Genomic DNA, 26,013 nt, shown 5'->3' with positions numbered 1-26,013 from the left:
TTAACTGGTCCTTGAAATTACTTAGCAATGTATGCTTCAGTGCCAGTTGCCCAAAAATTGAAGATGAAAAATCTCTCCCAATGTGAGTAAGAATTATGCATATTTCCTAAGTGATGCCTGCATATGGGACACAATGCCTCACAAAATTAGGTACTTACACACTGGCATTCGTATTTGTGAACCACATGTATGCCTAAGAAATAGGAGATACTAATAAAAGCAAGATTGCAACAGAAACATTCATGAACAGCACTGATCAGTAATATGTGCCTAGCAGAGCTTATTAATGAGTAATATCTCCTGCAGCTTTAATGCAAGAGAAGTGAAAATGTTTAGGACTACATGCCTCTCGATCCTTGGGAAGACTTGCAAAGTCCTGCTGAGTCTCAGCAAATATGGAATGAAAATCTGAATAAGGTCTATTTTATGGTTGCCTAGCAATAATCCTGTTAGCTCTCCTTGATATCAATACTTATACTAAGACAAAAGCAGAGAAAATAAGAGTTGTTTTTTTTTCTTTTTTTCCCAAAAGGTTAGCATTAAAAAGATTCAAACAATCATCAGGCAAAGAGCTAAGAGCAACATAAAGCGCATTCTACTCACTTTCTGGCACAGCATGCAAAAAAATCCAGCTACAGTTACAAATGCTGACTCTACTGCATCCAGCTTGCATGTAATATTTTCTATTAATAAACACACTGTAACAATGGACTTCCTCACACACAAAAAAACAACATAATTCAAACAAAAGTTTTTTTCAAAAACCTGTTCTTAGAAAGCAAACAGTGTAAAAGCATGAAAAAAAAAGAGGGAAGAACAAACAGAAGACAGTCAAAAACTTCAAGATAGCATGAGAAGGAAGATTCCAGGTATACCAGCGCCGGGGTAGGAATATTTTCCTTGGGGCTGGTTACCACGTTCGTTTTGTTGTTTATCTGTAGGTATGCAGAAAATAGAAACAGACAGGCCTTAGAACTCTTGGTAGGCAACGTATCTATATCTCTCTGTATAGAACATCTATATACAGATATAGATATCTATATATAGATATAGATATGGAAATAAAGAATCACAGAAAGATGAACTTATGAACTTGGAAGAACACTAACAATAGATCTGATAGCTAGCTGCAACTCCTCCAAACATGCTAGCTACCGGTTTTCAGATGAACTATAAGAAGTTCTGTATGAGGTATACATGACTTCAGCTGTGACACTTAAAAGAACAGAAGGCCTTTAAATAGCAGCTAAACACATATAAAAAGAAAAAAAAAAAAAAAAAAAAAGATTTATTATGGGTTTGAAGAGAGTACTAAATAGCCATTGTGATTTCTTGTCATGCAACAGTATTAAATAATTGCACCCGATTGTACTTAGTTTCTAATTACCAAGCACTAGCATAAGTAATATTTGGTTATTCATAGCTCTTCAAATATCTACACATTTGTTCTACTGTCTTCTGGGAACAGACCTGAATAAACATAACCGATGCTGGAAAGAGACTGGTGCCCCTTTAGCTTTTTTGGTGTCACTTACTACAAAACAATTGCCAGCTGTGATTTTTTTTTTTTTTTTTTGTTATTTCAAGAATCCTGCAGTAACTGAGTATTAGCCTTTCAATTTGGTACTATGAACTGAAAGTGTAAGGTTTCACCCTACAGCATCTGTAATCTTAATACACAAATCACTGCGTATCTGCTTAATTTACACGTAGGCCACCAAGTTAATTCTTAAGCTTCGCACAGTACTACACTTTTACAAAATTTTTGGCCTTTACGTATATAATCTCTTCGTTCAAATAAGCTGTTTAGCAGTGAGTTTGAAGTTATCTGATTCTTTAAATCCATTTTCTAAATTCAGCTTTCATAAATACCATGGTATGAAAAGAACAGAAATACTAGAAGTCACGTACTAAGCCACTTTTTACATGCACTAGAAAGCGAGATTAAAGTATAGGTAAAAATTAGTTTGAAATATGTCATTTTTCTTTAACAATTATTAGGAAATATTTTCATGTACATTTCGGTCATGTCTAATTTTAACAAAAGCAATCCAAAGCAGCATGCAGAACTGGGTGCATAGATATAGAGTCTGGAAAGACTTTGATCAGAAATGAACTTCTACTGAACCTTTTAGTCACAGTGCTTAATAATATACTTGCAAAACAAATGAACAGAAGTTCAAAATTGTTTCATTATTGAATTTTTGCAAAAAAAAATAAATAACTTCATCATTTGAAGAAGAACTCTAGCATTTTTTGGGTCGGCTTGTAAAGTACTTTTTCTTCTAAAAGAAAAGCCTTTCTAAAACCAATTAGAAAATTAAGATGTGCTAAGTAATAAATACAAAAAAGCATAAGGAATGAGTAAGTCCTAGAATAGTAGGCCACAAAGAGCTGTACAGGAAACATCAGACTTCTAATTTAAACTTCCCAATGACCATAGCCTCAGATGAAGTATTCAGCTTCTCAGTGGTGCAGGCTGTGAAGCATTTCAAGTTTGGTCTGTGCCAACTTTTTGCGAAATTCAAGCCTTTGGAAGTTAGCACCACTGGGGAAAGTTGTTGAAATTATCCTTGACATTGAAATTATCCTTGAGTTGTTGAAATTATCCTTGACAATTTTTCATGATTATTTTACTTCGGTAAAGGTGTGGCAGGTGATATATTGGTAGCAGGAACTAAGCCTGCAGCTAACCTGAAGTCTTACAGAGGGCATGTCTAGATTCTAGAAATGTCAGCAGGGTTTGCATTACTTGATTACAGATTGCAAACTTCCTTATCCTAACAAACGTTTAACTGACTTAAAAAAAAGTCAGGGAATGTTTTGATACTAGATGTAATCTAGTAATATTTGTGATAGGACCCATTCTCCCATATAAAATCAAAATAATTTTCTTTAAGATCAATGTCCTGCTGTAGAGCACTGTGACAAGAAACACTTTTATTTTTTATTTTTTTAAACAATGATCTTTCTACGGAAATAGCTATTAAGAGAAAATGAGTTGTTATTGAGTTCCAGGTGTTTATTTTATGGTCCCAAATAGCTTAGTTATTGCCAAATAAGTTTCAGCTATTCACTGCTATACACTCCGTGATATTTCAGCCGTAAGTTACAGGGGTATCTGAACTCACGACAGGGAGAGAAAAAATACCTTGGTGCATAATTTCATTCCAAGAAGACATACATATTAGTAAGTATTTTATATACCAACTAACTTGCTTAGATATTTATGGGACTGTGAAATTGGCAAAACCTGAACTCCTTACTCAGGAAAAACCTTAAAAAACACCCAGCTACTTCAGTAAAAGGAAGTTCTCTGTAGCAGAATTATGGAACATCCAGAATGTGCTGGATGAAACAACACTGCTTGATGGCATACTAAATCTTCTAAAACAGGAGAAAATTCATGTATCCAGTTATATAACTGAAAGTTCTTATTTGGTGACAGCCTAGTCATCAAAAAACTATGAACAAAAAGCACCTAACAAAAGGCACAGATACACATTAGCAAAAATGTGAGGAAAGAAATAAACATTTCATCAGATTTTATACAGTTCTATTCCTGTAGCTTAAAAAAAAAAAAAAAGAAGAAGAAAAAAAAAAAAGAAAGAAGGAAAAAAAAAAGTGATATGCCAAACAAAAGATTCTTGGTGAATACATAATGAAAACAGGTTAATCAAATTCCAATTCCAATTTTGCCTGAGTAAGGAGAGCAGGCTTGGGTCCATACTCCCTTGGTGAAAGTCCTATAAAAATAAACAATATCCATTACAGCTACTGCTGAAAACCGCAGGAAATATATTCAAAACTTCTTAGTAACATAATGAGAATATAGCATTCATTAGTAAAAGCAGAAAGAGATAGCAATTCAAATTTTTTTTCTTCTGTATGCTTTTATGCTATAATATACTTCTGTATATTATTTCTTCTGAACTTTCAGACTTTGAGAGAAATCAGAAATAAGCCTAATACTTTCTCTCTCCCACAGAGCACATAACTTGTGGGTTTTTGTTCATATGTTAACACACGTTGTGTATTTTGCATGTATTTTAACAGAAGAGGGAAATGGTTCAAAAGGGAAAAAATCATGTTAAACAATTATTCTAAAGCTCAGTTATACCAAAGTGGTGATCTTCTGTTTGTTGTGAAGAAGGAAAATTTTTATACTAGCACACCACTTGTCAAGAGCCATTCTTTTAGGTCTGATCATGGTGCAGGCTGGACACATTCAAATGCTCCAAACATCTGGACATGACTGTAGAATCATTACAGGTCTTTTGTCAAATATAAAAATATTTTAAGAAACAAAACCTGCATCTTGGGATTTAATTTTGCACATTATACTTCGGTAACGAAAAGTTAAAGCACATCACATTTGGGCTACTAGAAATATCTTCACCAGCTTTTCCAGTAATCCTCATTTGGGCACTGTTACCACTGATCCTCTGTCACTGAAAATATTTGTTCACCCAAAGAGACGACTATATTCCTATATAAATACATGCCTGCCCACACCTGACCAGAACCTTCTTACTTTTCAAGGAGAGTTGCCCTTCCCAGTGAAAGGTGTGGATGAGGAGCATTTGCCATCCCTCTACCCACAGCAGCAGCAGAAGCTGGCTGGGACATCACAGCACATCATCATGAACATCGCAAAATTCATATTCAAAACCATATTCAACAGGGTACAGGAAGTTGCTGGGCTGTTGGGACCACAGAGGCCAAATGAATACATGGCTATAGAGTAGGCTGAGGAGTAAGAAAAGAGACTGACTGTCAGTTGGGACGCTTTGTGACAAAACTCGGAGCCGTGAAGGAAGGAAGTTAGTTGGGAGGCTGTAGTAAGGACAGACTGTGAAATTGTTTTTCTGATTCCTAAGCATTTAGCATGGCACCCTGATCTATAGTTGCTCGATTAAATCAATACTATTTCACTGTGCACAGCAATGTAGTTTGTGTTACATTTTATGATAGTAATGCTATTAGCTTTAAATGCAAAAAGATTTTAAAAATTAATGGAAGGCTGTTATAAGATTACTGTTTTGTTACTATTTTTATTTACTAAGGACAGCTGCATTGGCCAATGTTACATCTACTTTTTGTTTGGTTTTGTATGTCCCCAGGTAAAAAAAATAAAACTCTTGCTTGAAAGAACTGCAGAACAATTCATATAGCAACTGCAGGCTTAAAATTCACAAGATTGTACTGTAAAGTCTTTCAGCTTCTTGAAGTATGTTAACAAAACTAAATGCAACTGTTTGATTTCTAGGTGTGAACGTTTCGCCGTAGGAAAAATCTGTCAGATAAAGATCCTCACCATCATCTGAACACTCGAACTGGACTTCCTTTTCTGAATTGACCAGTCAGAGAGAAAGGAAAAGAAGAAAATGTGACTGGTTGGATTTAAAGTATCAATGCATGGAGTACAGTATATATTTTTGTCTCTTTTTAATAGGAAAAAACTTAAGCTGTAGGAAGAAGTGGAAAAATGCTATGGAGAATATAGTAACTATAAAAGAAATGACCAAAATAGACTTCCCCAGATGTAAATTTACTCCCTTTGCTCCACATGACCATGCAGACAAAAAGCAGATATATAGCGTGCTGAAAACCGAAACATCATATCCCAGCCCGTGTAATTTAGGCAAAATTTTGGCAACAATTGTTTGCTGTATTATAATAAAAATTGAGATATAACAAATACCATTGTAGACCTGTAGGAGGAATGATATTTATAAAGGAATATCTGTTCAGTTAAGTACATAAAATCTATATATTCCACAATAATCACATTAAGGATTTTCCACAGAAATGACTGAGTAGTACAGACTGCATGCTTCTCCATATAGCTAAGGTATCTACTGCTTCTAAGTGAGAAGCACTGAAATCATAGTGCAATCACTTTATTTTGTCAGTGTCAACATGTTTTTATAGGAAAAGTGTACATATTTGGGAGAATGGGGACAAATATACTACAAATCTGGTGTTTAAGCATACAATGTTTTGTTAAAGTAAAAAGTTAAGATTGAATAACAAATTAAAATTCAGATCTAAGACGCACTCCTGAGAGAAAACACAGAGCAGAAGGATCTCTTTTGAATCAAATAATGAAAGCTTTAAGCACTTATTTTAGTCTTCAGGAGTCCTCAGAGAAAATAAATACAATATTTTTCATTACTGAGTGAGATATATACATATATATATATATTGGCTGTTTTTCAAAGTATTTATCCAGAACACTCATTTGTGAAGCATCTCTCCTCCTGCAGGATCTGGTGACATGAGAATAGGAGCTCTAAATCATGTATGAAAGCTGCCAAAATGTTCCCTTCTTAGTAAGATCTATTCGTCAAGATGAGCTGATTTGTTGAGATACAAAACCCCTCAAGTTCTGCCAAATATAGCAAGTACATCTGGCAGGATACACCTCATGTGGAGCCAAGCCTACCAGTAAAACTTCTGGTCTTCCAAGGAATCTAATGAAAAGTCAAGGGGAAATATGGAGGCAACAGAGCTGCAGACAAGCACTGATACCTAGCTATCTAATATGGCCACCACCAAAGCATCATTTATATTTATAAGCTAATTAATAACATTGAGTCACACAATCATCCTTCACTGAAATATCAATAAAATATTTTCTCCAGCAGTTTTCTATTTTCCACTTATTAAAATGCTTGTTTTTCAAATATTTCTTTTATTTCATTTCTTAAAGTTTCACCTACTAACATTTATGACTTCAAATACATAATAAGAAGCACTTATTTATCACACATTTTATCATGAAAAGAAATAACAATACTCAAATCTAAGAATTGCTAGAAGTTACAGGTAGGTGGTGACTAAGAATATGTATTTTAAAGCATGTGTTTAACCTACCTTAACTCCATCCGGCTTTTTCAGTAAACTCTTGGCTGCTGTAAAATGAGACAAGTAATTTCAGTGTCAGATGGTCACCACTGAGGTCAATCAGCTGTGCAGTAAACCCCCATTGCCTCCCTGCTGCACATACATTTTCAATCTCTATTTCCTCCTTTTGTTGCTCTGAGGACAGGAAATAAAATGTTGATAATGTTTAAGAAGCTACAAATACCTCAGGTTATCGTACATCTCTTCTTTCACTGATTAAAGGTGACGGTTAACCATACTTATAAAATACAAAACCTAGCTGTTAGGAACTTTTCTGGGTGGCATACAGGAAACAGTTGCAGCTGGTATCTTAATGATGTTATTAATATAGGAGTGCCACAGAAGTAGCCTATATCACATCAGTAAAGTATCTGAAAAGCACAGTCAGGTACGTGACTGCCTATTCCATTTAACGAAAGCAAACTGATTTTTAAAACATCACATCTGAGCATGGTTTGTTGGGGACTTCCACCAGGACAGTATCAGTCTCCTTGTGTGATAGGCCAGGGAAATCACAAATATGAAAGAACAATCTGCTAGTGAAGTTTTGTTTTGGAGGAGTGCTTCTTGGGAGTTAGTAATAAGGAATGGCAGCTTTGCTTTCACTGAGAAAAACCTGCCTGCCACTTTTCAATCACGTTGCACACTGATCAGATTTCTTCAAAATAAGTGGTGGGCAAAATCTCACTTGCCATGATTTACTTATGCTTTATATCCCACCACTTAAACTAGCATGAAGAATCAGGCCAAATTATTCCAAATCACTCAATTTGGAGGGCTAATGTGCAAGAAAGCACACTGCAGCCCAGAACCTGCAAGCATTACAGCAGAAAAACATGCTGGGAGACCTACTAAATTCAAATATACTATTCATTAAAGTGCAAATGCTTGACGACTCACTGCCAAAGACTTGAAGAATAATAAATTACAAAACAAGCCTTTTGGTTTTTTGTTTTATTGGTGTTGATGATCCAATCTTCCCATTGAAAGGTATATCACAGCTTAGGTTGAAAGCGCTGCTCTATATACACTGTTTTACTCAGAACTAGGAAGCTTTTTTGAAAGAGACATGCTCCAGCTAACAAGCTGGCATTACCAAAGGGAGGCAGACCTTATACGAGCTCCCATCATTACTGGTATCTTTCCATTAAAACAAAACAAAATAAACCCCAAAGCAGCCAAACAAAAAGAAATAATTGGAGCTTGCTAGACTGAGGTTGCTCCAACTAGTTGAGGATTTTGGAGTTAATGAGTTATCTGGCTTAAAACTGAAGTTCATTTGCGTATTTGTGGCTTACTCACTGGCTCCATCTGCATTAAGTGGTCATTTAGCTCTGTACAGGGTACATAAAATGTAAGAAATTGTACAGAAATAACTGATGTTCATTACTGTGCTGTTTACATTAAAAAAAAAAAAAAAAAAAGAACTGGATGATGAAGCCAGATGACCAGATTACCTTTTAGAATTTCACGGATACATCACCCCTCCAAATGCATTTTATAAACTATAGACATCAGCAAAGACTGCTGTTAAAACTCTCCCAGGCACTCCAGAAATTCACTTAGGGAAAGCAAAGGGGAGGAGATATTTCTACAACCTATGGCCAAAAAACCCAGAAGTTCATTGCTTTTGAAGCCTGTTTTATACCATTATAGCTTATAAAATTATGGGAAAACATACATTAACTCTTATAGGCTGCTGTTTGTAACAAACTAGATTCTTTGACTACAGTTATGCATAAAACTTCTGAGTTCTTTCAATGCTTAACCAACATTACATGTTATATGTAAAAAATTAAATAAAAGCCAGTAAAATGAAGGCACCAAAAGCAGTAACTACAAGTATTGTGTTTATGGCACTGCCAGCATGTCCTTTAAAATGTGCCTGGTATGGATTATTATGCAGTATTTTATGTTATAGGACATATTTCATACTCAGCTGCCTTTGCAATTGTTGTTTTTGGCTTGGAATGCTTTTTATTTTTATTTTCATTTTATATTTTAATTCATCTTTCTCTAAGCACAGATACTGCATACAAATCAAATATTTAAATAATTTGCAGTAGCAAAGCAATTAGCATATTCTAAATTAAGCCCACAATGAAAGATTTCTTGCAACTACAAGCAATAGCTATAAATAAAACCTAAGGCAGTGCTAATAAGCCAGAAAGCAGACTAAAGAGAAATGGCGTTGTGACAACATGAAGAAATTAAAGTGATTTAGGGCAAACAGCAATTTTGAAGAGAAAAAAGATGTTCCTTTCACGTGCTGAGGGTCTTACCTCACAAGAAATATACATTCCACATAAAAGGAAGAAAGAAAAAGGAAAATAAAAACACTTTTATAACCACATTGTTATGGACAAATGACCTTCAAAAGCATGCTTTGCAATGAAATACAATGAATAAACAACTTGAAAAATAAAATGCCATCAACGGATACTATGGGGTCATTATGGTGTAAAACAGAGATGACAGGTGAAAATAATCAAGAAAAAAAAGCCAAAACCCTGTTTGCTTTTCATGCCAAAATCACATTTTAAGATGACTTCAGCATTTTTCCTTCATGAAAGTTGGAACTGACTCTTACATATACAGACAGTGACAGGTATGAAAAGTGATGAAAAATGATGTACTTGTTTGATATTTAAAAATAACTAAGTTTTACAAAATATGCAACCAACAGCATTCCCACCTTGAAAATGAACTGAACGATGTTGGCAATTCATTAAGCCTCAACCCAATGAAATTTACATAAACGTAATCTTCTGTGTTGAATGTATATATTAAATATAGGAACCTAACTAAGAAAGAACGTGTATTTCAAGTACTGTGCAAATTGAACAAATTGTTTTTGCATTCATTATTATTTATTTTGGATGATTCAGAGCTTATTATTATTCAAGACATGCCCAAAAGCACTATCATGTTTTTGTCTATAAATCAAGCTACACTCCAACAGTTACATCACTGGAGTAGGAGGGTATGTAATATTACTGATTTTCAAATTTGGCATTCTTTTTAACTATGCCTTTAGGATCTCAAATGGCAAAATGAAAAATTCAGCATGGCATCATAGTTCCAGCCATACTGCTACTGAGGACAATTCTAACTCTACTAACATCAAACATATTCTAGTTTTTGCTATTAAAATTTATTTAATATAAAGATCTAAATCTCTATGTACACTCACTAAAAAAATACTTCATAAAGAGGAAACATCTCATTATAACAAACTAGGCAACAGAAGACAGGGAAAAGATGGACCAATTTTAGTACGTTTCTTACTTCTTAGCAAAGCAATAAAGAATGGATGTTGTTTTTTTATTTGTTTATTTTTAAATGCAAGATGCAATAAAGTTCTCGAATGAGATTTCACATATAGAAAAGTGACTTTTTGACTGTTTTTTGACCATACTTACTCATAGGGAATTATATGTATTACTTTCGATTTTCCTCCACCAAAATAAGACAGGAAAATTCCACCTGTCTTTCAACAGATAGCACTAAACATTTAAAAAGAAGGAACCCACATTCTACTGAAAAATTACACCACTGATGTCTGCTACAAGTGATTCTATTTAGCCCAAATAGCTTAAATTCTCTTGCTTGTTTCTGCAAAGGAAAAAAAATGTGAGACAGATCATGTTTATATGTTCCTTAGTAACAAAGATCTTTGTGTACTAATAAATCCTAATTACACCTTAGTTACTGCAAACATCAAAACATAAAAACTCTATGAATCTGGAGCTCAATGAACATACCTGAGAAATTCCTGGTAGCCAGCATAGTTGTCAAAATGGCCCCCTGTGTATACATATATATTCTCAAATTAACAACACACTCGTTTAAAATATTGAATGTGAACACAACAGGAAAAAAAGTAAACAAGCATCCATTACATAAACTGCTTAATTAACCCTGAAAGAATGGATTGTCTGAGCATTAACTGTCATTCATGATGGTGTGAAAGCATAAATTATAATTTAATCTCAATCACGCATCTACTAGCCATCCTGGTAATTTCACATAGTTACAGACTGTGAGTATATAATGCCCCAAACATGAGTATTCACAGGCACAGCATAATATATTGCTGCATATAAAACAGACTTCATTCACTTGCTTAGATTCTTTTATTTTTCTTTCGTAGGAAGAGAAGTTTATTATTTGTAATGTGCTAATTAGAAAGGCTCATATTTGCAAAGTTACGCTGTCTGATCAGGAGAAAATACATGATAACCTAGAAGAACAACCTAAGTCATTTTCTTTCAGAAAATATGTTTAATGTGTATACATGAAGGTGATTGACATGATTTTGAATCCAACAAAACTATGCAATACTAATTTTAAATTTTCTTTCTTAAGACATTTATCTGTAATTGGTTAGAAAGACAGTTAGATTTGCAAAAGGATATATCAATTCCAGCATTACATACTTTTTAATGCTTAGTAGCACAGCTCACATGAAAATATTATGTTCTATTCTCTTTCATTAAAAGGTAAGAACCTCACACTCAAAAGCTGTTCATCTATCCAATAGTTCATGATAGGAATATTCAAGAAAAATTCCCCTGCGATCCATTTATTTTATACACGGACCACAAGCCAAATTACACTTTTGTCTTTCCAAAATTACCTACTCATCCTTGCAGAAGTTTTCATTCTTACCTTTAGTTTTCGTCTTGCATTGAATTTCTTCAAGCAATCTACAGTCTCTTGTCTGTGCATCATAGAGGCAACAGTAGAACGTTGCTAAGGGAAGAAGAAAAGACTTATTTTAATGCACTCAGACAGACATGTAGCTTTTTATTTACTCTACAAAATACATATTCTGACTCGTGGTCCAAGGTTGAGTCTTCAATTTCTACCCTACATGAATATTGCTTTTTGCAGGCTTCTACACATCTGGTAAATTTCCAAATCAACAAAAACCTCAAGGTCTCTTTTTACCCAGTCTTTCCTATGTGTAACGTCCTCTTGAAATAAATTATTTTTTCACAGTTTCCTTAATAATGACTAAGAAGAACACTAAATCTTAGAACTTGGGTTACACAGTATAAACATACTCAAAGTAATATACTAAATTATAGTTCCTGAAAATATGTTTTAAAACAAGAGGATTGATTTTCTTTAACATTAGTGGTATTAGGTGAGGTACAGAAGCAGGAAATATTTCATAGAAAATTCAGCAGTACCTACATTTTCTCTGTAACCCAACTTAATTTGCATCACAATCTTACAGGCAAGATAATGCAGCCTACTGGAATGAATAAAGACTTGGCAATGAGCTGTACACCTCACTGTGACTTTCAAATTATCAGCCCAGACTGCCTGTAAAGTCAAAACGTAAAATATACTGAGAATTTGAAAGTGGTCCTGAATCCAGTAACACGGTCTACCTCTATTAACAGTAAATTGACTTACAAAAAGTCCATTCGTTTCCTGCCTTTAAATTTCATTTTCATTGTAATGGTTATAGGAAAATGATGTAAAGCATTATGCAACTGAGATTTACTTTCTTGTACATTTTTTTTTCCCTACAGAATTTAAAATAACTTTCTAATTATGGCAGTGAACATCTACATCACAAATTCAAGGCAAAGAAGTTTGCTTCTACAAAATGTCTTATTCCAGGCTGAGACCTCAATGTACGAAACTATTGACTGTGTAAGTATAATCACAATTGTGCACTCTACTACTTAAATACCTGCAAAAGAACAGCACAAACAAGGACAAAAATTATCCTCTGAGCACCTCCACTGTATGCTGAAGTATACCATAAGTTGATTTGTCTATCAAATTACTTTGTTAAATATCCAGAAATTACTTACACAGATCCATGGATGCTTTAGTGCTTCTGATGCTGTGATACGTTTCGCTGGATTGATAGTGAGCATTTTATTGATAAGGTCTTTTGCTTCAGGAGTCACTGTATCCCATTCTGGTGAGGGAAACTTAAGAAAAAATATGTACATGTATATTATCTTGCATGATTGCTACACAATTTTACCTAAATATATTTATTGATATTAGTTCTGTAATATTACTGTCTAGATCTAATGAAAAAAAAATGTTTTTCCACAATTATAAAAGATTGCATTAGCCAGATTTATAAGTAATATTTTTGTCCTTTACTGTTTTGACTTCTTATTGATTTGGTTCAGACACAAAGTATTTATAAATTTACAATAACATGATGCCAACTGATCTTCATAGGATAAACTAACATCAGCACACAGATTAACAGACTCCCGTCAACCGAGAGGAATATGGCCATATTGAATCTAATGCAGTACTAATTTCATTATTAATAAAGACAAAAATATTAATCGTTATTATTCTAACTCCTTGTTTGCTTTCTTTCAATGTCAGTATTAATGTTATCTGTATATAGTGTATAAATTCATAACTCTAATTAGATTTACCACCTCCCTGCTCAGCAAAATATTTACACGTACTCAAACTATCTGCCCAAATGGAAATGGAATAAAAAATACATAGATCTTAAAATACTTTTGTGAACAGACCTCAACCTTGAGCATTTTGTTTTCCAGTACTAAAAAACGTTTATTCTTAGGCCATAGGAATTCGATATAATCTAGATGCAGTATTCACAAGTATTTACTATGTTATGTGCAACACCGATGTATAGTTTAGTCTCTGCTCTTACTCATTTCTTGCACTCTCAGCTGAAACCGTATTTCCCCACTGTCACCCTGTTTATTACTGTATAATTCCTTGTTTGGTTGGAAGAAGACTAGACAGACCCTAAGTTAGTTTCCACTAAAAGGCATAACATATCTAGCATAACAATCACCTTTCAGTCATTACTCCCCAAGACTAGTTTCAATTAAGAGCTTTTAAAAATTAGAAGGTTCAGTCTTTTCCTCTTCCTCTTTCACAAATGACTTGAAGATGAACAGCAATGGCCTTCTGTCTGTTAAATTTAATATAAATGGATGATGTTGCAAAATTCATAAAGTCACCAAATCATCAGCTGATGCTTACCAACAGTCATAATGCTTATTGTTGGAATACACATACAGTTAATGAAACTATTATTTTTGAGCAGCTCATATTTACAGAAGTGGGTGATACAAGAGCATTTAGGAAACTTAAGACTTCTTAGAAACAATTTAAAATAACTAATTCGTTGAAGTGATAAACCATAAGGAGAACAACAGGACTTTAGGAGTTCAGAAATACTTATCAGAAGCACAGACATCTTAACAGGCTTATCAGGATAACATAAACTTTTATGATTTATACAAGGACCAGACAATGAAAGCTTGGAGCCATAGGGAAACTGAAACTATTTTAGTATAGATATTCCCATCCTTATAATGTTCATGTTACTAAAGTGACATTTACTATACTGAGTGGCTCATAACGATAGCCAGTACAAAAAATAAAAATAAAAATTACAGAATAAATCTAGTTTCACTTTTCACTCTAGAAAGCTCCTACTTAGAGGAGCGATAATAAATAATTTAGAAGACAGAATATGTCACATACATCATAAGCACCAGCCTTGATCTGCTGGTAGAGTCTGTGCTGGTCTTCATCCCAGAAAGGAGGATATCCCACCAGGAGGATATACAGAATGACACCTGTAGGAAACATAGTAGTATTAAGTGATTTCAAGAAAAACAAACAAACAAACAACAACAACAACAAAAATCATTTTGCACCTGGCAACCATGTAAGACAAACAGCTCAATAGGAGCATCCCAGCTCCTGAAAAACACTGCTGCAGATAAGAGTAAATGCAGGGTTCACACGATAACTTCCGATAGAGTGTGGGTAAGAATGAATCTGACACAAAATCAGATCTGACACACTGAAAATGTCTAGTTAACTGGAGAAATAGATTTGCACTTTTCAATGATGATTGATGGTCTAGAAAAATGCCTCTTTTTAACCTCTGGTGTTATCAAGTATTGTACTGCTGTAAGATTCTGTTTTAACTAATCTCACGCAAAGAAAATTTCAGTAACTCAGTTTATCTCTATAAATATATGTTTGATAGGAAATTAAAAAGTCCACCTGCTAGTTTTACAGAGATGATTCACTATGACTAAAGAAAAATGATTTCATAAATACAACCAAATAAGTGTGGGTAGAAGTAAAAGAAGGAAAGGTACCATTTGTTCTTAGGTAGGTAGCTACCCCTTTGCTGGTACCATAAATTACAATGTTTCAAGAATTGGATGATAAAGTAATTGGTCTGTACTCCATTTAACAAAAACTTTAGCTTCAGGGTTTAAAACTGCAGTTAGAGTATCTTGGTCACATCAGTTTTTAGACCATATGTATGAATCGTTATGTTTTGTAACTAGTTAGGCATTGTGACTAGTTAGGCATTGTGTGCATGCAGCTAGTATTATAAAAATCTGTTGGGCAGACATTGTAAAGAATGCAGCAATAACATATCTTCACAAATAATATCCAAAAATAAACAAAGCTGGTAGAGTAACAAAATATCTGATGACTTCATATAACAATTAGTATCAAATTTTAACTAATACCTATTTTCTGATGCTGAATACAAGGTATTCTGGATATCTTTTCTCCCTCAGAGTACTTTTACAGTGCACTAAATGTCACCTTTCAGAATAATGCCTTACCACATGCCCACATATCCACAGGTTTTCCATAGGGATCTTTTCGTAAGACCTCTGGAGAAAGGTATCCTGGAGTGCCAGCAAAGCCTGTCATAAGGCAAGGGAAATACTCTCAAAAAACTGTATGTGCAACGCAAAAAGCAAGCGATTTTCACGTCAGCTCACAACACGCAGGTCTTTCTCAAATCATCCAGCACTTAAGTTTAAACTTTCCTCTCTACAGCGAATCACCTAGAAGGAACAGTAATAGGAATGGTTCTGTAGATCTGGCCCATTCCCTTTCCGCCAACAGATCTGGTGCAGTGACCCATCTACACTAGCACTCCAGACTCAGCAGTGGTGTCAGGGGTCTGGTGACAGTGCAACACTTGAAGGCTTCCAGAGGGGCTTCAAGATAGCTGACAACATTTCCTTTGTGACTTGTCCGTTACTGTGAGCTGTAGCAAGACATCCAGTAGTAAAGCGCAAATACATCTGCTTGGGGTCAAAGTCAAAAAAGTTAGTGGAGCAGGGGGAGTGTGGGAAACACTGAGTGATCCCCTTGGAGATACTAACTGAAAAACAGAAAATACATGCCATGCAGGCCATGAGGTTTGCTTTTGTTTGTTTTTAATCACTAGCCTAATCTAGTCTATTTTAAACTAGCCCCAAACTATAAAAATTATGCCTTTGGGAGAGCACAACTTGCTATTGCTCAGTATGAAAACAACCATCTTGGGTTTCAGCCTTCTTTTGGTGGTTGGGGGAATGGTTGGACTAGATGATCTTGGAGGTCTTTTCCAACCATAACGATTCTATGGTTCTTACAGCCTTCGCTGTTCCTATTCCGCACAGCTTCTCCTAATAAGATGTGTTTCCATTGCAACACACATTTCCTTGAAGTCATGCCACTTGTGGAAACCTCCTTACAGAGGTTCACAAAAGCATCTCTGAAATCATCTAGCCTTTAAAATTTACATGTTCTTCCTTCCTTTTTCATTGACAGCAATTAAACAGCAGAAATAAAAAATGTAAGTGTGAATGTAGACTTGGTAAAAACTTAAAAGACCAGTAACATTCTGTACCATTTCTGTTAGTGTATCTGCTCTTTCTTTGCCTGAAATAAATGGTTGAAAATTCTTGAAAGGTATTTTGTGGCTTTAATGAAGGACCTCGTTTTATTTTTGAAATACAACATTGTATTCCTAAAAATTTGTGCTGAATGGAAAAAAAGCAATGGAACTTCTGAAAGACAGTGATAACATGTAAAGTGGACAGCTACAGAAAAAGGAAGCCTTTGCCCTGCAGCTGGCAATCATTTTGGGGTGGGAGGAGGAAATGAAGGAACACTTTCTGTGTATTCTACTGAGAATTTATCTAAAATATTTTTATGAAAAATAAGCTTGTGTTTCTCAGTCTCCTGATATGAGAGCCATGAATTGCTACAGTCCTATCATACAGGAAACATACTTTAAGCTCCTTTGAGAAGCTAATAAATATATGCTCTAAGTAGCTTTAAATAGAGTGGTTTCATATTTTTTCTTGGGTGTAATGCTCTACATTAATTTTTTCGTATTAATTTAAGTTGTTCAACCTTACCATAGCTCCATAAACATTATTATACCTCACTTGAAACTAAACTTCATAGTGAAAATACATACACTACTTAGATAACTTTGTCTCTCAACAAGGACACAGAATGGGTCTACCTACACATATCAGAAACAACATGTCAGAAATAAATATGAGTGCATTTTTCAGAAAACTATTCCTAGTAGGAGTAATTTAGCTAAAAACAAACAGAAAAAAACAACAACTTGCAAAGTTGGAAACTTTTTGTGACTGTACAGTAACCTAGAAAACACTGTATCACCCTGTATTCCTATTGTCACACAATGTGAATAAGTACTTCAGAGGCCCAGGGTGCCTTGTGTTGTTTGGTGGTGCATGCATACATGAGATAGCATGTTACTCAACCTTAAATAGCTTACGGTCTCAAAACCCTCTTACACGAAGATTACACATATAATTAACTTCATAAATGGTGAGCATGTCTCAAGTCAAAGCTGCACCAAAGGTTAACTATAATCCCATGTTATAAACTAAAATTAATACCAGGAGATGTATCTTAAACATCAGCAGAAGCAATTACCGCAAGAAGAGCTGTCCTATGCTTTCATCACCTTGCTAGAGTTATGGCCTCTTAGTGCCATTCATGCAAGGATTACAAAATAAATTGGCAGAATAAACCATGCTAGTTTAAACAGTTTAGGCCGTCTATCTTCGCTAACATAACTCCCTTTGACACCAGAATAAACATTCAAATGAACAGCCTGGTGAGAAGACATGGAAAAGGAGGCAGCAAGGGGCAAGAGCAAGCACCTGAGAGCACATAAAGGGCAGTATCCTTCTTTTCTGCACAGCTGGATCGAAAGACTAACTGTATATAACCTAAATTTAATACAACTACCAAAAAAAAAAATTCAGAGGAGCTGCTTAAATGAGCAGCTTAATTAAATGGTGTGTGTTTTAGTCCTGGACTAAAGAAGGCTGGACTTAGTTTACTACAAGGTGTAACTAGGACTAAATCTAACTACCAGTGAGTAAACTGCAGCCCTTCCACTGAGCGAGTCCCAGCGAGTCTGTCCGAGAGAGCGAGTGGAGCCTGTCAGACACCTTCCCATCACATTCAACACCTGGTAGGAGGGTGGGGAGTTTCATCTAAACAGAGTAACACTTCCTGCAAACAGGCAAGAAGCAGGTTTGCTTTAGAACATGCAAACTGGGAAAATATCCCTGTAGTATCCAAACGCACAGACTTATGGCTTGTATCCTGCTGGTGCACATCCACGGTTGAAGCAGAACTGTAACCATCACACCAGAGGAATACACAAACACAAAAAGAAAGAGAGAAAAAAAAAAAAAAAAAAAAAAAAAAGGATAGAAAGAGAGAAATACTGATGCAGAGCTATAATTGGAATCAGAGCATGCCATGAGTCACTAAGTGCCGCAGAATCCACTGGAAAGCAGAAAAATATTCTGGAAGGAAGCAAGAGAAAGTTCAAAACACTGAGCACATCATGTTTTTGCCTTGCTAAAGCAGTCATAAGAAGATGAAGGCAGGCACACAGACCATTATGGAAAACTTGCAGAGGAAGTTCCAAAACAGGTACAGAACCAACTCATTTTATCAAATATTACAAATTTAAAAAGAGCCACGTCACACTACTTCCTTCCATCATCTTGCTGCCAGCCTCTCTGTTCCCTACATATATGTATTTTGAAAACAATCTGCTCACTCTCCTTTCTACCAAGTTCAGCATGGCAGTCCTCAGGATGCTACGAGTCTGAAACAAACGCTCCACAAGCAACGATTGACCAAAAAGATAAAGCGCAAGATTTTACAGGGAGATGCAGTCTCATGTGCGTTGTCTGCATCCATACAGACATACCATCTGGAGAAAATAGCCCTGAAGTCAAGTTCATTCTGCTGATATTTTCCTTCATGATGTTTTCATCATCTCAACACATCACTTGCATTTTGTTTTATTTCTATTCAACTCCTTTTGCACAACTCTATTTTGTTAATGTGCAAGAGCAATCTCCACTGCCTTTTCTGGATTATTGAAATCCATTTATATAAAGGCTGGGATTTAAAACAACAGGCTAGCTTATAAGGCTACCAACATATGTCCAATGGTACTGCCTGTGCATCCACACGCAGATATATCCTAGATTTCAAACTCAATCTCTTAACACACCGCATGCACAAAATCCTTTGTGCTTTTATTCTAAGCTTTGCGAGCAAGCTCCCAGACGCTTCGTTCAATTTTAAGCTGCACTTCCTAGCTGCTGGAAGTGAGAATATGTAGCTGCTACAAATGCATACATTTTTTCATTCCTGGGATTTACAATGACTTCTGACTTGTGCTCCATATCTGCTCAAAGGGGGTGGTATTTGAGATAGAAGCATTATATTTATATCTTATTATTTAAAATGATCATTATTAATTTTTTCCTACACTTTTCCTTTGGGCAAATGTTAATCTGTAATAAGAGTTTTTTTTAATCATTAACAGAAAGGAATATATTAGTGGGACTAGAGAGAAATGCACTATCCCCCATCCTTTTTTCATACCCTGAAGTGAAGCATTGTACAGGACAGTACTCCAGGTATCAATTCCAGAGGTCTGGTTTACACGTGAGTTGCTATCTCCAGGAGGGCAGAAACCCTCCCTTTCCAATGTTTCGTGAGCTGATCTGAAGCATGGAACGTGTACTCTTTTGGTGGCTACATGCACACACAGTTTGTTTCCACATTCTGATACACCTCTGTGACCTTCACTATCAAGTAAGCATGCTTTTGATCCATCCCAGATGAAGGTAAAGTTTTCAAAATCACCAAAATGGCTGAGAAACTCCAGTTTCAGCTTCAAAATATATTTGTAAGCTACAGGCAGAAAACCTTTTCCAGACTGCTGCACCAGGTTCCAGACACGTTTAACCATTCTCTCACCTCCTGGATTCATGGTCTCCACGATCTGCCATATGAGATGCTTCTATATTAGTTATCGAACATTCTTATAAGACAGGTTATTTTTAACTTTGTGTGTCAAAGAACAGTTTCATGAACAGCTTTACTAGCAGATCTGAAGGGGCAGTCACCTCTAGGACCACAATATAAACAGCTGGGGTAGATAATTTGTACTGTCACAGCAAGATTTGGATGTGGATGACGGTTGACAGTTTCAGGTACTCACAAACCCCATGTGTGTTTCTTTTTTTCATTCAAGTCACACTTCAAAATGCTTCATAATATTTTTTTTTTCAATTATTTCCAACTGACAGCTGTTCAGACAACATGTTTTGATCACTGGACAGCTGTATTAGCTTGTGGTGTCACTCATCAGTCACCAGAACACCAGACCATTCCAGAGGGATGGAGAACAGCCATCTCCTTTCCCAGCCTCAACACCTGAATTTCCTTCATATATGAATATATATATATATGAATATATATAGAGGGAGATATATGAAGATATGAAAAAGAAAATTAAGAAGAAGGGACTTTTGTATACCTATGTCTTAGTCAAACTTATAGGCAGACAAAAGCTGGGACAAGCCCAGAGTCAGGAAACCTAAGTTTCAGGGTCAATGAATATCATAAGCACTTAGATTACATGCAAAAGGGCCTTTTGTAATGATATATTCACTAGAAGCATGAATTAAAAAAAAATCCTCTGCATCCTATCTCTTACAAAGTACTGCTGTGCTTGCAAAATCTCTAGGAACATAGCTGTGCCAACGGAAGATACTTCTGCCAATTTATTCTGTGTCATTTAGGAAGGTGAATTAGCTTTGCCAATGAAGAAGAGGTTATGAAGCAGTGCTTCTTCTTGTCTAAGTGAGCTCTTAGATTTGGAAATGTAGCTATGGGTCACTTTTGTAGTTTTGTTTTTGTTTTTTTAAACATACGAGGTCTGCTTCCAAGCTCTGTTTGATTTGGTGAGAATTACAGGTAATGTTCTTCCTGGAGAAAACGATCTAAAGTTTAGCCAGCTGATTGAACTACGAACAAAATACCCCTCCCTTAAAGCTACAAATCATGTAGTCACACAGCTACAGACTTTACACTAGAGTGAGAACTGGGAGGTTTGGAAGGTTGAATGGCAACGCTGAATAAATGGTAAGAAATAAAAAATATTTACTTACCAAACCAAGCCTGTTGTTCTCCTTGGACTTCTATAGCCAACCCAAAGTCTGCCAGTTTTACTGCTGCTCCCTTGGATTTGCTAGCTAAAAGTAAATTCTCAGGCTTTATTCAGAAAGAGAAAAAAAAATGAGATGAAAAGATGAGTAAACATATTTTAAACAGTTTTTCCCTTTTGGCTTTAGTTAAGGTAGTCTGGAAAAGAACAAATACTAAAAGCAGTGGAACATGAAAAAAACACCATGCATTTTCTCCATAGAATTACAAAAATTGTACTTTCCATTCCTACTGAGAAGAACCACCAGGCCTGTAAACAGGCTTCATGACCCCATATAATGGCAAGACAAATGGGCACATCTATCAGAAAATTATATAGGCCAGAATGGCCATAAGGCATTCTGATACCTTTTTCTTTAATAGGACGATTCAGAGAGTCCTAACAGCTCACTACTGGAAAAACACTGCTGAAATCCCCCAAAGACACATATTCTTTGATTAGCAGTCTGACCTACGCAGTTAGCAGGATCAGGCATCTACAGCTGCGGAACATAAATATGCTTTGCATGACAGCATAGCAATAGCAGCCATATTTTCATATTTGTATTTAGAGGGCAGGTGTATTTGCAGTGCAAATCTTTCTGCAAAAACATCACGCCCACATTTGTGCTTGCAGAGAACCTACCACAAATAACAATACAAGACTGCAAAAGTTCCCACTTTGCTTTTTTAGAGCACATGGTATCATCTGAAATCAAATGCGACAGTATACCTACAGAATCAGAAGTAAAGGATTTGAACATTAACAATGGTGTTCATTCTAGTGTTCATAATGTATCCTTTTAACCTCATTTAGCAATTACATCATATGTGAATTGTCCAAAGACAACTTTATTCTATGAAGCCTTATTTTTTAAACTTACAAAATACTGTAGAATGCAAGAGATGATTTCAGAAAATTGACTTCTATAGTATTTTCCTGACTTTTTTTTTCCTAAATCCATTATTTTTAAAAAAGGTTTTGTTATATATTTATCAAGACCTTTCATTCAAGGGTATTGCTGTGACTTTTTCAGAAGCAGTTTTTGTAGTGCTCTATCACTATATCCAGTATGGCACTGGTGAACCAATCTTGCAAAATCTTAAATACATATTTTGTTTTAAGCCCAGCAGCAATCATATATGCTTCCAAGGGACTATTTATGTGATTACAGTCAATCCCATGCAGGTACTGATCTTGGGAACAAGTAAGGTTATAAGCTTCTTTAAGGAGAGGCTCTTTAATACATCTGTGTCAAATATGCTTGAGCGTAATCAAGACCTCAACCACTGTGACGCTTGTATTAATTAACAACAAAACTGGCCTTGACAAAAATCTTTAGTTTACAGGTGCTTTTTTTCCCTCCCACTGAACTGTAAAGGAACATTTTTTCAGCAATTTACAAACACCATCTCTCACTCAGCCCATAGTTGCTATATCACAGAAAAAGGTCACATTAAAACCTTTTCATCAACAATTACATGATTAATCTCCTATTTCCAATTTTTTTCAAAACCAAGACTAAAGTTTCTGGGAATCAGATATGATCTTTATATTCATTTCAATTATCAGTAACCACTTCAGGGACATTACCCAACCAGACACTGACCAAATCACTCAGGACGTTTCTCTAGGTTTATCAATACTGATTTAAGCAATTTCACATTGCTTGCTGTTTCATCACACTAACTTCAACATCTAGCCACATATGTTCTTACATGTTTTCTACAGGGGTGAGAGAAGTTTACAGTAATTATTTCCTGGAATGCACTACTTACTAAACCTCTTACACCAATGGATGATCTTATTTGTTGTGACCTTCAGCAATCCAACAGCAGTGAAATGCCTCACCCTCTTGGTTGAAACAGCAGTACTGCTCTACCAAGCACTTAGCAACACAATTCCATCCAAAATAGTAAATAGTAGTTTTGTGTTTTCTGTTGCTGTTTTTCTTTCTTTCCTTTTTTTTTTTTTTTTTTAATTCCACTACACATCTTTAATCTGCCAAAGTGCTCTAGAGAAACACCACCATCAGAGATGAATATGTTTCAACAGAAGATGAAGCGGATTTACCGAGTTTTTCCTAAGCCAAAGACAACAGCCTTTTGGACAGTGTTGTATGGACTATGCCCTTAAACAACATGCAGCTGTCACTTCTGGACAACAAAAGGCATACCAGATAATTATCATGCATGAACTTAGAATGACTGCAATTACTTGGAAAACATTAATAGCCCAGTCCGGGATGGTCAGGACTCTGCGTTGGATTCAATAGTGTCACCTCGTACTATCGGGAGACCGGCTGCAGTCAAGCATGTAGAATGGCAGCGTTAACTATTGAAATTACTTGGAAATAAATTAACATGATTTACACTTTGTTTTTCCAAACATCTTTTTTCTTAGAGATTAAGTAATATATCTCTGTGTATTTTTCCCTACAATAAAATTAGGGGTTTTGTTTTTGTTTTTTAATTTAACCTCCATGGGGAATGCAAGAGGGTCACAAGCATAGGGTTTAAAAAAGCAGCCATGCTGCTGATTGCCAAGAGCTGAAATTCCTACACAGAAGTGTACTTCCACCATCTGTTAAAGACAGGCTACCACTAACAGGTCAGTTTTTTCTGGATCTAGGATCCGCCACCATTCTGACTTGCACAAGGATTTCAAGAAGAGCACCAACACACAGTTTTGCAGGTCATAAGGGGTTGCAAAAGCTCCCATTTGCTACTAAATTACACTTTAAGGTCGGTTAAATAAAAACAGATTGTTCAACTGTTCAAATCTCCTCCTCTTGTTGCCCGCCCACATCCCCAAACATGCCATCAAATTGTGGTCTGTATTACTGGAAAAAAATTCATCGAGTTTTGCAGTTAAAAGATCCATGCCAGGCCATAGCCATCTTTTGCATATTGTAGTTCTGCTCTTGGGCCTTTCCATCTTCTTTTCTGTACAGAGTTCTGCTGCAATTTTACCACAGTCTTTCATTTCACTCTTCTTTTATTCTTCTTTTGCCAGAAAGTAGTAAGTGAAGAAGGATGGTTTTGTGTTTCCTGAAGTTTTCACTTTCAGAAAGAAATGCAACTGGGTACTACAACTTGGCAGAAACAGTTTTTCTCACACTCTTTCCAGTTCATCCCGGATTTGCCAGAATAAGAAATCCACACATGGTTTGGAGCAGGCAACAGCTGCATTTAATACATTTCCGAAGAAAAAGTTATTTTTTGTGAATATATGAAACATACTAGAAAGCATTCCTTACTGTGTAGCCTGGACATCAGTTTACAAGGCACCAATCAAGTTTTTTTATTCCTTTTCATGCTAAAAGCATAATACTGCATGTGCAGCGAGGACAGGAAACTCTCAGAGCAGCTGGACAAATCTGACGTCTTTTCATTTAGACTTGGTACATGTTAGCCAGCTCCCTGCCATGCAAGAGTTACAGACTGGATAGAGATTCGGCATTCTCATTTTGTACAACCGTGACCTGGGGAAATCCAGAATTGCAAAACAGGTTGAAGATTTGTATATCTCTCTGAAATCCATCGTGCTCTCTAAGCTGTCCAAGTGTAATCCTTTATGATCATATGACACATACTTATATCAATTCAAACAATGACTGTAACAGTTATTGTTTTGGGAGTGAAGGAGGGCAAGAAAGAAGACAGCATTCTGATTCTAAAATTAATACTAACCACCAGAAAACTCCTGTCCTGGAAGGAAATTCCTGTTCCCTATAACTCATTCTGGAAGAAAAATAAAGAGACAGAGAAGCTGTGCCAGAAAGAATTAGCGTGTGTTTCACTGCCTTAGCTCTCAAGCCATTTTTCTTCTGCCTTTGTAAAGGATCTGGTATTTCAGATAGTGCATACCCATTTGCTTTCAGAAAAAAGTCTTCTTTTACTTGAGATCTTGAAGCCCAAGTGCCCAAAGTCCTCTCCCTTATCCATGAGGCTAGTTTACTACTAGCTTTGAGAGACAAACTTGCCTCTCTGAGCTTCTCAGTAAAAGAAAAGGATGTTTAACTGTTTTTTTGCATGCCAACATGCCTTAAACACAGGAGGCAAGAGTACACAGCTAAGAAAGAGGTGATGCTCTTCTCAGCACAGGAGCTTTCTGTCTGAGGCTTCTGTCCCCACACCAGTGTTCGTCTGGGAGGAACTTGACTTCTCAGGACCATCATGGTGAGAATGCTGTAGAAATTCCAACTTTCTGAACATGTTTGACAGCCCAGTCATCCGGAGGAGAGAGAGGTCTTGTGACAGCACTCTTCCAGCAGCAGGCCTTTCCTCACTGAAACATGCGATGTGCAAACACCAGCATGTGTCCCAGAAGTGCTCCAATCATGCTGATGAAAGAGTTCCCCCCTCCATACCCTGCCCCAAAATCTCTGGATGACAGAAAGGAACACAGTGTATTCAGCGAATACACCAAAGGCATGGAAAGTGACTGCTGTTTCCCCTGGTCCTGACAACTGATGACAGCAGACTCAGACGGCTGAGCCCAGATCCGGACAGCGAGGTATTGGTACGCCTTTAGCAGAGTTTCTCCAGCAAACGCTAGAGGCTCGTTCTCGTTCGGAGGTGAAGCGAACCAATAAATGAAAGGCAACAACACCAAAAAAAAAAGGGGGGGCAAGAACACTGTTTACACGTCCACCGATCGCGGCTGCTCGTTAGGGTTTGCTGCTCTCCGCTGAGGCACGGCGGAGCGCCGCCGGGACGGGGACAGGCAGAGCCCCCGGCTGGGGGGGG

General features: G+C 36.2%; 1 protein-coding gene across 25 annotated transcripts in view; it reads right to left on the bottom strand.

The window, feature by feature from the left end:
* Positions 1 to 26,013, bottom strand: part of CAMK2D (calcium/calmodulin dependent protein kinase II delta) — a 167,436-nt gene that overhangs the window by 31,384 nt on the left and 110,039 nt on the right. For 4 of the 25 annotated variants that reach the window (XM_035325607.1, XM_035325604.1, XM_035325605.1 and 1 more), the window contains exons 7-15: positions 21,228 to 21,330; positions 15,540 to 15,623; positions 14,428 to 14,522; positions 12,744 to 12,866; positions 11,581 to 11,664; positions 10,674 to 10,716; positions 6,880 to 6,917; positions 5,318 to 5,350; positions 876 to 935 (exon numbers count right to left, since the gene is read on the bottom strand). In XM_035325607.1, the coding sequence (XP_035181498.1) occupies positions 876 to 935; positions 5,318 to 5,350; positions 6,880 to 6,917; positions 10,674 to 10,716; positions 11,581 to 11,664; positions 12,744 to 12,866; positions 14,428 to 14,522; positions 15,540 to 15,623; positions 21,228 to 21,330 (663 nt within the window). The remainder of the gene's footprint in view (positions 1 to 875; positions 936 to 5,317; positions 5,351 to 6,879; positions 6,918 to 10,673; positions 10,717 to 11,580; positions 11,665 to 12,743; positions 12,867 to 14,427; positions 14,523 to 15,539; positions 15,624 to 21,227; positions 21,331 to 26,013) is intronic. The other 21 variants (XM_035325610.1, XM_035325615.1, XM_035325622.1 and 18 more) reach the window with 7 other exon arrangements.

Source organism: Oxyura jamaicensis, chromosome 4 (genome assembly GCF_011077185.1).
Source record: "Oxyura jamaicensis isolate SHBP4307 breed ruddy duck chromosome 4, BPBGC_Ojam_1.0, whole genome shotgun sequence".
Classification (NCBI taxonomy): Eukaryota; Metazoa; Chordata; class Aves; order Anseriformes; family Anatidae; genus Oxyura; species Oxyura jamaicensis.
This window is presented reverse-complemented; position numbering and strand designations above follow the sequence as displayed.